The 17,395-nt window shown below is 30.3% G+C and overlaps 1 protein-coding gene across 8 annotated transcripts in view; it reads left to right on the plus strand.

Moving 5' to 3' along the window:
- LOC134724854 (uncharacterized) overlaps positions 1 to 17,395 on the plus strand; it is a 120,131-nt gene that overhangs the window by 17,222 nt on the left and 85,514 nt on the right. For all 8 annotated transcript variants that reach the window (XM_063588152.1, XM_063588157.1, XM_063588153.1 and 5 more), the window contains exons 2-7: positions 7,852 to 8,003; positions 9,314 to 9,384; positions 10,281 to 10,319; positions 12,881 to 12,991; positions 14,214 to 14,297; positions 16,439 to 16,783. In XM_063588152.1, the coding sequence (XP_063444222.1) occupies positions 7,852 to 8,003; positions 9,314 to 9,384; positions 10,281 to 10,319; positions 12,881 to 12,991; positions 14,214 to 14,297; positions 16,439 to 16,783 (802 nt within the window). The remainder of the gene's footprint in view (positions 1 to 7,851; positions 8,004 to 9,313; positions 9,385 to 10,280; positions 10,320 to 12,880; positions 12,992 to 14,213; positions 14,298 to 16,438; positions 16,784 to 17,395) is intronic.

Here is a 17,395-nt window from a genome sequence, read left to right on the forward strand (position 1 = left end):
CGCCACTGCTATGGGATATCAACCTCGGTGCTATAAATATTTTGCTGGTCTGTCATATTAACAACAGCTTTTGAAAAGGAGTTCCTTTTGACCTAATAACTCATCTCCACTTCATATTCAAGTGGGGCAGATACAATATGACAATAAAATTTGCTCTAAATTCAAAATGAATACTTTGATCAGCACATTTAGACCTTAAATTTTCCAAGGAAATCCCCTGATTGTGCAGTTTGAAATATGAATAACCTGTCAGGTGCATGATGGAAATATTAAAATATCATTATGATATTTAAACTTGTTTCAATATAAATGCAGACAAAAGACCCATTGAAATATTTTTTATCAAAGTTCAATTTGAATTTGATGTTTATCAATATTGATTGTATGATAAAATCAATTGCATGTATAAATAGCACAGCAAGAGAAAAGATAATAAAATAATATAAAAATAATTTGGTTTGTTGGAAAACATTTATGTTTGCTTCAAAATATCATCAAGGGGGAAAGATCATGGTTTAAGAAGGCTTAAAAAGAAAATCTCATTTTAATTGGTCAGATATTATTAAGGGATTATGAAATGGTGTAGTAATCCAAACGTTTAATGGAATAACACTATACTACTAGTATTTTAATACATACTCTGTAGAAATAAAAATTATATTGATATATATAATTGTAGTAAATGTATATCTAGTTAAAATAATACTGATGGTTTATTTTAATGGGATTATATATATATGGGATAGTAGTGTTCAATATTATACTAAGCCAGAGTTCATTGTACTGGTCTGTACAACAGCTTATTTATTTTTCAGTGGTTAATAATACATAGTACAGATATATGAGTTCAATATCAAAGGCCAGGTAGACCCCAAGTTCCAATATTGTTGTCCAAACACAAAATGAGTACCTATCCTATTTTCGATTTAACTTTTAGATATTTATCAAACAGTGCTTATTCAGAAGACTTTTAGTTTGCATTCCCTTTAACATTACCAACTTCTTAAAAAGTTTTACCAAATTGCAACTCTTCATGTTCTTTGACCTAATTTTATGGAAGTCTTTTGTTACAAAGTTTCTTTCTGTCATATGTTCATTGTCCTTGACCTCATTTTCATGCTTTAGGTACGTACTGCTACTGTCATGTGAATTTTTCTTTTACTATATAAATAATGTAATAAGTAATATTTAGTACAATGTATATGGTAGCCTTAGTGCTAGATCAATTTCAGACGGGGTTCACATAACTTAAACCTCATTTCATGCATCCGTAATCAAGGTTAAAGTTATTTGATTGGGTCCATTTTTCAGGTTCTATAACAGTAGGTCAAATGCATTTGGTTTAAGGTTATGATTGTAAGGTTTTCTTATCATTCTGGCAGGTTTTATCTAACCTTGACCTCATTTTGATGGTTCATTGGTCACTGTTGATTTTGTGCGTTGATCGGTTTCTCAGATACTATAAGGACTTTATTTGTAAAGTGTAATTGACCTTCTGACAATAGATATAGGAAGATGTGGTGTGAGTGCTAATGAGACAACTCTCCATCCAAATAACAATTTAAAAATTAAACCATTATAGGTTAAAGTACGAAGTTCATCTGACCTTGATCTCATTTAACTTATTAGTCCGTGATCCATTAGCAGGGAGAGACAGGGGTGGACCCAGCCATTTAAAAAAAAGGGAGGGGGGTCCCTAACCCAGGACAAAGCGGAGGTTCGAATCACATGTTCCAATTCAAATACATTGATCGTCCAAAAAAAAAAGGGGGGGTTCCAGGGGAGACATTACATATATAGCCCATACAAGTAGTGAAATGGGTCGTGCTGACAACTCACAAACTATAAAATCATCTATAATATAATTCTTCACTTTCATGACAAATGCCGATAATAACATTATATCTCTCTAGGTATCTAGTCTTAAGAAACCCTACGACAACCCTTGTGTCTATCAGGTTTCACTGTTTCTTGTCTAAATTGTTTGCATTTTAATAATTTTCACCTTCTGAAATTAAAATTCTGGAGCAACCATATTTGTATACTAGTATTCTAAATATGATAATGAGACATGAAAACCAAAACATTTATTTCATGTTTAACAACCGAAAAATTATGTCAGGTTTAAATAGTAAGTTACCACTGTTTGAAGATATTGATCATTAATATAATAAATAAAGGTTTTTTATTGATTCTTATGTGAAATTAGTTGTAAATTGTACTGGTGATTTAAGATGTCTTCTCAAGTTCTGTTAAATACTACAAAGATATGGGTACAACTGGTACCCTGTAAAAAAAGATCTGTAGGTCAAAATTAATGCAGTTGATGTTATATATGGTTTCATACTTTTATTGTGGTCTTGAAACCAAAATCTTTTCAAGTTTTATATGATTAGGAGTAATAATCTTTTTATAAATTCATACACTAATGACTTTGAGTAAGATTTTCATTTGAAACCCATGTTTGTATGTATATGCCTTTTCTATCAACAAGTTGGATGTTTAGTAGGAAAATAAAAAGTGAATATACTGTAAACCAAATTATTTTCACGAGCGATTTATTTTCGCGACTTTCGCGGGTAGAAAAATAACGCGAATTTGAATCGTCGCGAATATGTAAACCTTGGATCCTTATTAAACTTCATCAAGTCAATCAGAAAATCTCGAAATTAAATAGCTGCGAAGTGGTCAAGAAAGGGTAAAACGTGAAATAAAGTATTGGCAAAGATAAGTTAGTTTACAGTACTTAGTGATTGGCTCCCATGCTTTCCAATTGACTAGTAAAGGAAAATGTTATTATGTTAGTTACTGTATAAAGATATACATTCATGAATAAAGAAACACTCTACTGAAATAAAGATAAAGTTGTTTGGTAAAATCAAACTTTAAGTTAACCTGAAACTTCTCTCAATACTTTTACAAGGATATGGTTGTGTTTGTCAATTATATTAATTCAACTTTTATGTTGTATTCACATATGTTACAGAAATCAATGTTTGGAAACACTATCATATCATATGATTATTGTTGAAATTTACTGATAAATATTTAAACATGTCCATTATTTAGGATGCAAATTAAACATACAATACATTTTGTGGCTATTGTTTCCAAAAATAAAAGTTCACTGACAGCTAGTTGAGTTAACAAACAGTTCTTTCAAGTAAGTAGTTACAGTAGAAACTCATCTGTCCATAACATAAATTTGGGATATGGTTGATAGTTTTACTGTAATATTATTTATAAAGCTAACAAGCTAAGGAATTGTCCTTCTAATATTTCCCTTTTGCTAAGTAGTCTTATACTGTTTTACTGTAATATTATTTATAAAGCTAACAAGCTTAGGAATTGTCCTTCTAATATTTTTCTTTTGCTAAGTAGTCTTATACTATGGATTCATCAATAAGTCTAATGGCAGGGGTTTACAGAATAGAAGAAACTTAACCAAAAATGAAGAATAGAGAAAAACAGTTTGAACAAATGAATAATGGACATTTAATGTAAAACAAGAGTTGTTGTATAATTGCCAATGAGACAACTATATACCAGAGTTCAAATGACATTGTTGTAAGCAATTATAGGCATCCATACTTCCTTAAACAATGAAAACAAATCACATATATTGTTTAATCTGCTATGTCTTCGAACAACCTTGACATGAAAAATATTAAACAATTCAAATGAGATAACTAATTTAAATTTATGAACATGAGCAATGCTACACTACTTATTGCTGCTGTTCAATAAGAAAGATATTTTAATTGTCCCTTTGCATATTTTGGTTAAAATTATCATCTACTAGTAAAACCCTAATTGATTTACAAACATAAAAAAATATTAATGGTTTGATCATATATGTTTATGATTCATCTCCAGCAGATGTGCTAGTTATTTGATGAGATAAGAATTCAGAATTTTTACACGTTTTTGAAAGATTCTATTTTTTGAGCCTTCAAATAAAATAAATGCATCCTTGAAGAAAACATCATTAGAACATTTATTTTGGTGGTGTTGCTTGTATTTCTTCTTTTGTATTGGTTTGTATTTAAGCGATGTTATTCTTTGGTTTTCTGTTGAGAATTTATTGCTAAGGTATAAAATGGAGAATATTTCATCAGATGGATGGATTGATGGATGGTCATTCAACATTGATCAGGTTTGCAATAAAACTTATGATAAACCATGCTTTCTGATAGTCAATCTGATGCTTGCCTACATTTTGTTCAAAATATGGTGCTGTACTATTATTTATCACTGTAAAAGATTTATTACTATAAGCTAAACTTTATAATGTACATATTGCTTACTAATTTGACTAAATTTTGAAATTGAAGCAGTTCAATTTATTCGATTTATATTTTATTTTTGTCTCCATTCTGACTAAAACTTCAACTGAATTCAAGATTTTTTTTTCATTTGTTAAAATTTTGTATAAAATTAAGCACTTGAATAACAGACATTTGTGCCTCTTTGAATATCGATGCTGTGTACTAGCAAAATTTCAAAATATTAACACTGCAACAAGTAATTTGTAGGTTTTATTTAAAGTCATTTTATTTAATGACTAGAAAGGCATGATTTGAGTCATTTGCAGACCTGCACCATGCAGAAATCTTATAATTTTTAGTCTTTTGCAGACTTGCAACATGTACAGGGCTTGAGAGTTTGAGTCCTGCTATAAAGTATGTAACAATATTTTCTGAGGATATGTCAACCTACTCAGACTTACTATCTTGCTAAGGATTTAAACCTTAATCTCCCTCACTAAATTCAGTTTATGGATCTGAAACATGTTTTAGGGGCCAGCTGGAGGACGCCTCCGGGTGCAGGAATTTCTCGTTACGTTGAAGACCTGTTGGTGACCTTCTGCTGTTGTTTTTTCTATGGTTGGGTTGTTGTCTCTTTGATACATTCCCCCATTTCTATTCCCAATTTTATTTGCTATAAGAGATATTTAATCCTGTTTTAAAGGTAAATTGAACAATACAATAATTTTGGGTAGTTCTAAATCTAGCCTCTGTTACTAATATCGGAAGTGCAGATGTCTTTTAGTGCATATTAGGATACATATATTTATTTATTGACTTTTATGGTTCAAATTCAATACAAATGGCTTTAAAAATTAAAAACTTGCAGACAGATTTCTTGTCAATAAGATAAGTACATAGTACACTTTTTGTAGGAGTTGAATACAAGTAGGATTGGCCATGTATAGAAAACTAAATTCCTTCATAAAAGTTAGTAGTATATCTAAAAGTGATGCATTTATTGCACTCAAAATGAAGAGTGTTTATATTTATATAAATCTTTTCAGGTAAATATGATATGGAATTTTTTGTGTAATATCTTATGATCATGCTGAGAAAATCTTAAGATAAAACAGTTATGGAACTTTAAATAGTTTTATATGTTGTAAACCACCCAGCTCCAGATTTCATTTTATAAACAGTTTAAAGTTATGAATGAGCAAATTGTTTCATGTTATCATTTATGAAGGCTGTATTTTCAGTTTAGGGTTGTTTATGACTTTCATGTGCCAGGCTGTTACATTTTTTTCTGCAGAAGAAATATCTGTCTGCAAACAGAGTAATTGCCCTTTGATTGCGTCTATGAGTATGATACTCCTCTAGACAAATTGATGGGTATGAATATTTTTCTAAATCTATGCTGTTTTAATATTTATGTTTGACGGTCTTGGTTTTTATATATTTAGTTTTGCAGTTGTTTATAGCTTTTCTAATGCTTTGCTGTCACATTTTAAAAAATACATGTCTTCAAACAGAGTTATTGGCCTTGATTGTTCTGTAAGATACCCCTCTAAACAAATAAATTGATAGTGAATATTTTTTTGTGAATCTGTGTTATGTTTTTGTAATGTATGATGGTCTTTGTTCTTGTTGTTTTAGTTTTATGGTTGTTTGTGGCTTTCATAGATCTCCTACCTTGCTGTCATTTTTTTTTTGCTGTCTGCAAACAGGGTTATTGCACTTGATTGTTCTCTAAGATACACCACTAGACAAAACAGATGATATAAATATTTTTTATAAGTTTTTGTTATGTTTTTATAGTCTATGATGCTTTTGGTTCAGAAGATTCTGACATATCTCTATCAGACTTCTATCAAGCCTCCTGGTTATTTTAATCTTAAAACATTGATGTTTTCTAGACAAAAGACAGATGGAAAATAGAATGTAGAATGATTAGTTTGTCTAAAACATGATTTAAGTGTAGATTCTGATGCTTCTGATAAAGTTATATGAAATAATGAGATATCTAGCAAGTTGTGTAAGATATTGATGATTAAAGAGTTGAATTTCTTTGGTATTGGCTAAGTTGTAGATGTGTATGATACATAGAAAAAGAGAAAGATACTGAGTGCATGATTTTAATTCAAAATGAGGGGAAAAAACAAATATTTTTTATACAGTTTAGCATTCCTATTGTTCAACTTGAACTCTTACAGAAGTAAAAATTGTATAGCTAAAGAGAAGTCAAAATAACATTATTTTGATGTTATGTTAACGCCAGCCTGGCACCCTTTGGAATAAAGAAAATGATTCTGATACTTGAGTGAAATTAGAATCTTCAGTATTATACTTATATAGATACTTATCTGGGTGTTTATCCCTTGAAGTGCCTCTGTGGCAAAATAAGTGTGTTGATTAATCATTGATTGATTAGTATAGACAGTGTTATAATATCTGTGTTATGTAAATCTTGATTGGAATGTGTCGACTGATAAATCTATTCTACATGTAGTAGGAGGTCATGATCAATCTATTCTACATGTAGTGGGGGGAGGTCAATGATTTTAAGTGCACAACTTGCACAAAAAAACATGTTTTGTGTCTTGAAATGAAAAATATATGCAATTGAAATATAAGAAATCTGGGCAAACGTTCCTTTCTCTTGATTTTATATGTCTGTTTACTGGAGGTATTATGGTATATGGTACTGTTGTTTCGATTTTTATCAATTTGAGTTATAGAACTTTATTCTTTTAAAAAGCTACAAGTGTATCATGCGTTTAATTAAGGCACAGCTTAGTTTATTTCAACTGTTACACATGCAGTGGTTTATGTTTCCAATTTTTTCCCAAACATGAAACCTTAAAAGGGATCTTAGTTTATTATTTTCAAATACTATCCAGTATAGATTACCAGAATTAGGAAATGCTTATAGCACTATATATAGCGAGCCTGAATAAAATAATAATCTCCAAACTTGTTTTTATTTGTTGCAGATGATGTTTAATTTCTTTAGTTTGCAGGTATCATGTAAAAGATGCATTACTACCATAGATATAAGAAGATGTGGCATGAGTGTCAATGAGACAACTCTCCATCCATTGATCACAATTTGTAAAAGTAATTTAAAACCATTATAGGTCAGTCTTCAACACAGAGCCTTGGCTCACACTAAACAGCAAGCTATAAAGCACCCCAAAATATAACTGGTGTCAGGGAAACCATTCAAACAGGAAATCCAAATGTCTAATCTATATAAAAACAAGAAACAAGAAACACTTATAAACAACATCAACAAACAACAACCACTGAACATCAGGATCCTGAATCAAGCCTGAATAAAATAATAATCTCCAAAATTGTTTGTTTTTGTCACGGATGTTGCAAGTGTTTTATTTTCTATAGTTAGATTTCATGTAAAAGATGCATTACTACCATAGACAGGATTAAGCTGAATGATACTGTGTCCTCTTTTGGTCAGTGTTCTCTCTAAATGTATGGATTGATAGTGAGTTGGAATATCACAAGTGGATTAGTCTAGTAATAGCCAAGATCAAATATTTCTACCATGAATTAAATGGTATTTTTCTTTTGTTTATTTCAGATAAATCCCAACAGTAAAGCTTACAAGGAAGGTATAAAAGTAGGGGACTATATAGAACATATCAACGGTCAGAAAACAGAAGGATTACTACACAATGATGTTCAACAGATAATAAAATGTGCTAACAAAGAACTTACCTTAGATCTAAGAAGGTGGGATATAATAGAAAAATAATATGAATTTGATATTTTTTATTCATTTAGTGCCAGTCTTTGTAAGAATCAGGCAATTTTGAAAAAAAATCAAAACATGGCTGTAAAAAACCCTCTTACCTAGCCATCCTATTTTGAAGTAAAACTCGTCCTGAGTTAGAAATGGTAGGTCTTTAGTGTCTGCGTGTCTGGTAACTTGAGGAATCTTTAGATAAAATTTGGTTAGATTGATAGCAAATTACAGAGTTGTCTCCCCTTAATTGTTAATTTCTAGTGCATTGTAACCAAATTTTATCTCCAATTACCAGAACAGGAAAAGGAAACGAATGGTATATTTTTGCATCATTATACATTTTGAACATAAATTAATGTCAACCTGAGTGGGGTTTTGTTTGTCATGTTTTCACAACTGCCTGATTCTTAGGTAGACTAGCACAAAAAAAAAGAAAAAAAATTGTACAATAATGAACAATTAACATACATGCTCAAAATTGTTAACTTTTGCTATGATACACAATTATACTGAGTTACATGCTAAACAGGATATAGGGTTTTTCCTTGAATTTCAAAGGATTTGTCTTATCTGTACAAGAAAACCAAGGTCACTTCTAAAAGAGCGAAAAATTATTTTTTCATATATTTGTACATATTTATGGCCATAAGTTAATGAAAAAGGCTACTTTGAACAAATTAATCTGAACAGCTTTATTCACATTTTCATTACACTGAAGATGTCTCAGGCTTGAATTAGCAAAAAGAAGAAAGGTCCTGCTGATTTGTCACATACATATGTTTTGATGGCATATTAAGATATTTGTCCAATTTCTGTATTGTACCTTCGATATTCGTTCACTTAGATACATGAAATTAACTGAAACTCGAAAATCAATACATTTTATAAAAAATCAACATGCACTTGCCCTGCATTACATGTTATAGTATTCGTCCATACCAATTTTAAGCAAATTAAGTCGTCTTGCAGGCCTCCAGATTTTTTTGAAAATTTATTGTTCACACCAAGAACCGGTTTGGCCACAACATAACAATTTCAAGTTTATTTACAATTTACACAATGTGTATATATAAAGTATGTTTAAATGAACATATGTTCTTATAGTTTAGGACTTTATTCATTATAGGTTGAAAAATACATGCAAAGTTTAGATGTTTATGAAGTGTCCTATATTTTGACTTTAGTGGAACCTTAAAGTAAAAGAAAGCCAAACTTGGATTGTAAAAGATTTTGTATGTCTTAAAATTGTTTTGCTCTTTATAATATTCTCAATATAACTAATTGATAATATATTCAGTTGTAAGAGTCCAATGATGAATGGCCAGATAAACGGTGATATCCATCCAATAGAGGCACAGATCATATCAGGTAGGTTTCCATACAATCTGGCAGCATGGTAAGTGAAGACTATAAACACTGTATAAAACTATGTCCTCTGACTATGTTTTGGTTTATGGTGTATTGGCACTTCATGGATGTATGGAATTTATTCTGTGAATTGTGTCTGTTTTTATAAAACATTGAGTCTCATTTTACTGAGTACACACTATACAACACAGAAGTGACTATACACCAGAAACACATGTAAAAAACACATTTTGTAGAGGGTGTGGTTTACACAGTCTGAAGTCAAATAATTATAAAAGTAATAATACAATAGCTGGATTGTCATGATTGTAGTGAATTAAAACATGAAAACATGTAAATCATTGTCTTCATTCTCCACTAAGATCAACAGACCAGTCATAGTGGATTATGAGACAAAATGAGGAGGACAAAAAAAAACCTTAGTATTTTAGGGTCTGTGGTTTTCAAAACATGATATATCACCAGTATTTTGGGCTTGAATGCTGCAATTGACTTAATAAGGTAAAGTGATTTGCAAGTGATAAAACAAATTGACAATACATGCTTATTTTGTAAGAAAATGAATTGCCCTATTCCAATAAGTGCATATGATGTTTTCAGTTAAATGTATAGTCCAAGCTATCATAAGAGCTTTAAGTTCTTATATTTGGTCGTCCTGAATATGCATGAAATATTTGCCACTGGAGGTTAAGCAATCTGATCAATCTTACATTTGGATCTTCAATGTTCCAGTTTTTTTTATGACAACGTTAGTTCCATTCCTTTAAAAATAATATTCTTTAGCTACCCCTTTAATGCTTATCTTGATAGTTTTAATCTAATAGTAAAACAATTTTATTTTTTAATTGAATTGAAAACAAATTACTATGTTATAATATTTGACAATCAATCTACAGGGATATTTCGAGCAACACCTCATTACATTCAGCCTCAGCGTAAGCTTACTACAACAAAATAACCCAGTGTTTTTAAAATGCAATTTTGCTCTGCTAGCAGTTTTATTTCTTTGCTGAGGGTGGCTTAAAGCTTTTCATCTTAAAACATTTAATATGTGTTTTCGAATGCATACAGTTTTGTTTCATGCTACAACATATTCTTTTTTATTTGATATTTGCACAGCTAAAGCACTTGTTTTCATAACATACATCTCATTTTAGTCCTTCTGTACAGTTTAAAAAGGGATGATAAAATCAATTGTACTCTAAGTCTAAATTTTGATATTATTCAGGATAAAAAATTGAAAGAATGTGATAAGGAATTTTGAATACTAAATGTGACATTATTCTCATGCAATCTAAGCTCCATATGAGCAGTTTGATTTTCACACCTGGCAATTTGAAAAAAACCCTGCTCTTGATAAATCTGAAATAGAAAGACCAGAAAATTGGTAAAACATCTACAGTTTATGCTGTTAGGCCACTGAATAAGTAGTAATTGGTTGTAAAGAAGTACTGAATTGAGTTCATATTTTCTGTACAAAAATATTTTGGTTTTGCTTAAAAATTATCATTCACATGTTGTGTACTCATTCACTGGACATATATAAAACATGTATTTATTTAATACACTACCCACTAAGTTAATTTGAATACGTCAATATTTTATTTTTGAACTATAACCATCCTTAATTTTGTATATATTGGTGGATTCTTTTTGTTATAGAAGATGACTTTACAGTTGTGAGAGGGAACTAGATCTGAGCATATTTATTACACCCTTGCATGAAAAATTGAAAAACCATGTTTAAATCTTTTCCAAAGTTAAATTCAAAGCATAATAATGTTATGATCTTTAACCTGTCGGATTTGAAAATAACAAGTTAACGGTCAATATCAGAACCTAATATTGATATAAAAAATCTTACATGTAAGCTTTGTTATTCATTAGGAGTAAGGCAAGACAGTTTTTTCTTTGGAGATGTTTATATGAAAATTTTAAATTATGGATCAGAGATGTATGATCTTAGTACCTAGTGAAAGAAATTTTGTAAAATATATTGTTTTGAAGCATTTCAGAATAACATTCCCAATTCTGTGAGCAGTTTTTTACTCCGACATATTTCTAAAGCTTGTAGTTGGTATTTCTGCTAGATACTTCTCAGTCCATATGAACATTTCTGTATATGGCCGGCTTCTATCTTTTTTTGAAATCTCTGGTTCACAGTAGAATAAGCTATCACCCTGTGTTTTAAAGTAGGAAACTTAGATTGAGTGATGGTATTTGGGAACAGCTTTATGACCCATAGTCTTAGGTCGTTTTATCAATCATATTTTCAATGTCATGTTATCATGATATTGAAACTATTACAGAACCAAAGTTGCATTGATGTTGTTATTTTTTTCCTATATGTAAATAATATTTTTTGTTAGTCTGTGACAAAAATGAGGAAAGTGAGACATAGGTATTGCTTTGCTACATGGAAAATAGTATCAACAATAGTGGAACAGTGGCAGATCAATACATTTTTATTAAAAGGGGTTGGGGCACACTGTCTGCCTTAGAGGGGGCCAGCTCCAGTCATGCTTCAGAGATTCCCAATATAATCAACTAAATTTTTCCAACATAAAGGGGGCAGGACCCCTTCTGCCCTCCTTAAAACTGCCTCTGTGTAGTGTCTGTGATTGCAACACGAACTGCTCATCATGGGTCATTGATATCTGGTTTGACATTGAAACATCGTCAGTTCTATTTAGACTGAGTTTACCATTCAATGGCTTTAGAATTCAATTGACATTCTGATTTTTCTGTAGAGAACCATTGAAGCAATACACCATATTTTGGAAGAATGCTCTATTAGAGATATTTAACTGAAACTCATTATCAAAATCAACACAACCAGTTGAAACTGGGTTAAATATAACTGTTCCATTGAATTTTCACAAATAGTTTGTTTATACTTTAATCCACCAAACTTCATGGCAACTATCAAAAACACTAGGTGAATCTGTATTTTATTGCATTCTGCTCCAACCTCATCAGTTAAGCTCAAGTGTTTGTGGAATGTTTTCATCAATATTTTTTAACACACATGCACAAGTCTTAATTGAAGTAATTTCTTTCAATTCACCAGTGGTGTTTTGTAATTTGTTAAGTTAGTATCTGAATTTGTAAAGCCCTGTCTGCAACTAGACTGAAGATGTTACAGTCTTTTCATACCAGCCTTTATTAAGCAGCAGAACAGATGAGACATTTCTCTGTGTCACTAATTTATGTCCTTCTATGTTTGTTTGTCTGTTTTGGAATTTGTTCTAACCCTTTAAAACTAAAATTTTTACTTTCTTTTTATAATAATAAATGTAATTTACATTTAAATACTGTTTTGCTTTTTTTTTAACAAGCTGTGGTTTAATGTTCAAACTTCAAAAAGGGAAAATATAAGTATGATTTCTAAATGGCAATGAATACTGTTCTGCTAAATACACATGATACTGATAGTAAAATTTGTTGGTTTTTTTGTTTGTGCTTGTATGAAAGCTTTTATTTTTGAATTTTCAAGGAAAGACAACTGCTGATGACTACAAACCCATATCTTACCATGTGACCAGTACAAATAGTTCTTCATCCCGTCCCCCGTCATCGGTGAAAGTGAACCCTAGTCCCTACAGAGGTAAATACATGTTTGTTTGCAGGTATATAAGAGTAGACTTTATCATAACTTATTGTCTTAAATATTGACATATTTTAATAACAGATATGTGTAGGTTATGCTGTTGTGCTAGTATTTGGCAATTAGAATCTAATGCATCCTGGGTAATATTTTTAAAAGCTTACACCAAATCGTTCAACCAATGACGTAACGTTATTTTCACTTTGGGGTACAAACAATGAAATTACCCATGATGCTTTAGATTCTGAAACAGCCAATTAGCCAATTAGCAAATTGTTATGTCATAAGGATAATTTCTAACTGAATGATATATCTGATTTCAAAAATATTATTTGGCATCTGAGATATATAAATATAATAGAAGTACAAAAGGCGGTTTAACTAGGAAAATAAATGAATTCAGAGCCATTTCTTTAATTCTGATGTCAATTATTTATCAGTTTTATAGGTATTTATTTTTGTAGTGAAGTTAAAAAAAGAAGAAAATTTAAAATATTTTCTGAAAAAGTTAAAAAAAGAAGAAAATTTAAAATATTTTCTGAAAAAGTTAATTTTTCAGGATTTATAGATATTTTATAGGAACTTGATTGTCAGGGAAAAAAAGGCGATATAAAGTTTTCTGCCAGCAGATAAACACCTGACAATCAAGATAAAGAGGATGAAGTTGGTGTTTTATTCTTGATTTGTTGTGTTTTTATTGACTGAAACACTCCTAATATTTTAATTAACCAAGCAAGAGAAATGAAAAATGAAGAAATCAGTAAAAAAGCATTGCAATTGTGGTAACTAGGTATTGATTGGAATATGAGTTCGTCATATATACTTTTTAGTTTTAGGAAATTACCAATCTTGTGGTAAGGGTCTCTGAATGACAGCTTGATTTGTTTCGTTCAATCCGATTATATCATATTTCTTTTCTGAAGAAAATCTCAGAATATTATCATCTAGCTTTGCAGACTAAAGGAATTTTTCTTTTTCTGTAAGGTAAATTGCACTTTTTAAAGTTTTTTACTCTTTTATTGAAATAAATGCAGTTTTGTTTTGAATTCATGATTAGGAATACTTAATTTAAGAATGAAAAATTTGTTTTCTTATCTTTTCGGCATTTCTCCAACATTTTTCAGATGATTAAGTTCTTTTCGTATTTAATGACTTGTTAAAGCACTTGCTTCATTTCAAATATATTTTGAAAAATTGAAACAAATTGATTTGTAAATTTCAGGATCTCAGTCTGTACCTTCAAGTCCTCGCTTTCATTCTAAACTTATTGTTCCAATTACCTCGCCAAAACCATTACGACACAGGGGTAAATACATGCTTGTGTTTGGAATATTGAGCCCTCGTTGCATTGTTGTTAAACTTTTAATTAAAATTCTTTTATTGGTAGACTGTGTTTTAATAATGACCAATCTTTAACATTGTAAAAATATTATTTTTTAAATTCTACAAAAAACTAAATGAATTGTCTAATAAACTTCAGGCAACTTTGAGAAATATTAAGTTAATCCTAGATAAATATGATTAACAAGAAAAAGATTATTGTTTTTTATTAAAACACAGCAATTATTTTTGTCTCCTGAATGCTGGAAATGAATGAATGGATCTGTTATTATTAATAGGGTATAATTAAATTTTCATTTATCAGAAGGTGGCATGTTATAAGATTATTTTACTAATATCTGAATGACTTCATTTATAACTTTATCATTCTGATGATCGGTTTCAAATTTTTATAAAGATATGATTTATGTATATTATGAAAAATTATGTTTTAGATATATCAGGAGCTGAACACAAGCTCATTTTGCAATCGAAATCTTTCTTTGCTGTACTTTCCTTCAGAGCTACAAGTTTAATGTTTGTGAAAGACTAAAGAAATAGAAAAAGAAAGCTTACTATCTGCACAGACAATTATTTCTTTTCTTCGTGTCAGAATTTTATCTGAACTGTAAATTAACTGTCACAACCAAACAAATTATGAAAGACAAACAAAATTAATGTCTACACTGCTAGTGATGATCAAATGAGTTGATGTAACTAATTGAGACAGTTATCTTCCCTTGAATAGATGTAAGAATCTTTCGTAATCTTTACTGCTACACCTGCCTGGGTTGATCAGACAGTGTATATCCTTTTTCTTCCCTGTTTTTTTTACTTTGTTTCTCATCCAGCTGTTTATAAAATGAAGAGTGGTGGCTCTTTTCACCAAAAAATCAGTAGTGAAATTGATAGTCAGTTTTAATGAAATGATCGTGACTTATAAATATTTTTTGTCTGAGGTATTTTTTGGAATTTGCTGATTCTCCTTAATTCGGATATATGAGGGATATGAAAACCAATCATCAGAAGAAATTCTTGTTTTATGTAATTCTATTAATATCATGATATCAATGTTCAAAAGAGTCTGACTTCAGATGATGCAAATAGAATATTTCCATTTTTTTGAAAAGATGGCTTCAAGCTGTCAATTCCCTATTTGGCTAGCAATACATTCCACTTTCCATTTTGATTGTTTTTTTGTTTTTTTGGTTCAAAATGTAATTTTAGAGAATTTTGAATAAAGCAAAAAACCTAATTTTTATTAAAGAGAATATGTAATTATTATAAGTAAGTCAGACACTTTTTAGAATGTATGTATGTACAAGTATAAACTTTATAACTATACAGAGATGACTTGACTGACATGATTTTCCTTGCTCCATCTCCACTTCGACAATGGTATCATTTTGTTTTGTTCCAAATGTCCATCTATGCTTACATGGCATCACATATGCAGTAAAAGTATTATTTATTGAACAAATATAGTTTTACAGTTTAAATACAATATTCTGAAGGAAATTAATATCTATACATCATGTTATTTAATTTCAACAAGTAAAATTTGAGTAGTTAATTAATTAAATTTCATCCTAATGATGATTTTTCAAGGCATGATGGAGATAGTAAGGCAGTCAGATGAGTCTTTGAATTCCAGGGATATGTTGGTGATGGCATGTAAATAATCATGGCATGTAAATTATGTTATATACAGTTATACCTTGTGTCTATTTTGTCCATTTTGTACCATCGTAGACAGTTTCAAAAAAATAAACAGCGAATAATACTACTTATATGTGTATTTTAATATTTTGTATGAAGTTAAGTCGATCTGTTAGTTTCTGTTGCAGTTATTGTTATATTAATTGTTAACCTTTGATGATAAGGTTATATATATTTGACTGTTTATTTATTTCATTATTGAAACCTAACTAATTATCAAATGGTACATAGTACAGTTATTGTAAGAAACTAATTATATTATAGAGCAAAATTTTACTGGTACATTTATATGAAAAATATAGATTTGTCATTTACTGCAATTTAAACCTAGTTATTTCTATTACAATGCTAATGCTTTATATGTTGTCAGCTTACATGACTTGTTCAGTAGTTTTCTCACAAATTTAGATGCAGCATGGGATCGGTCATCTCCATCGCCAAGCTTATGGTCTACTACATCATGCTATACTAGTGATTCGGCCAGGTCAACTCCACAAACCTCGCCTGCCTGTAGACGTCGCCAGCCACCCTTGCCTTTGCCTAAACCCATTACAACTGGTGGCAGGTCTCGGCGACAAATATTTGAACACAGCTCCAGCCTAGGTTCTTCAGCTAGAAGCTTAGTATCACCCAATAGGAGCCTAGGTTCTCCCAGTAGAAGCATTTCACCAGCAACATCAGATCATTCTTCTAAAGGCATGCAAATGTTTTTACGGCAGATGGAAAAGTTATCTAGATATTCAGATGATGAAGGTAGCTGTCATGCTTTGCATGATCCTGTTTGAAATGATTTTTGGAAAGATTTGGAAGCATGAGATTTTGCTTTTTTGAATTTGTGCATTTCAGTTGATTTTGAAATTTGAACCATTGACCATTGGTAGATTTCTAGTGCATTTTACTTTAGAATTTTGCAGATTCACTTTCTTTTATTTTAGCTACAGTAAAAGTTTTGGATGAAGACTTTATTTTTATTTACACTTGTACATGTGTTTGTTGTAAACAAATATTTCTATCAAAATGCATCTGACATGGTAATGTTATTAGTTTTTTGTTAATTAACATATCAGTATAATTCAAGATTTAAAAAAAATCATTATGAATTTATTTTGATAAAATTGTAGCTTCTAATTACAATTTGAAATATAAAGATTGCATAGATCTGAAATTGTTGACATTTTTCTTTGATGCATTTTGATAGAACAATTGAGATTTTTAAGTTGCTGATTTTTCATAAATTAGTTAAAAGTTTCTTCCCTTGTCCAGTAGCAGTTGTCCATTCTTGTTTCTTGCTGTTTGATCTTAATTTTTGACAAGACACAATCAGAGCATCATAAATAAGTCATTTCCTGTGCCTGTAACTTAGCA

Source organism: Mytilus trossulus, chromosome 7 (assembly GCF_036588685.1).
Source record: "Mytilus trossulus isolate FHL-02 chromosome 7, PNRI_Mtr1.1.1.hap1, whole genome shotgun sequence".
Classification (NCBI taxonomy): Eukaryota; Metazoa; Mollusca; class Bivalvia; order Mytilida; family Mytilidae; genus Mytilus; species Mytilus trossulus.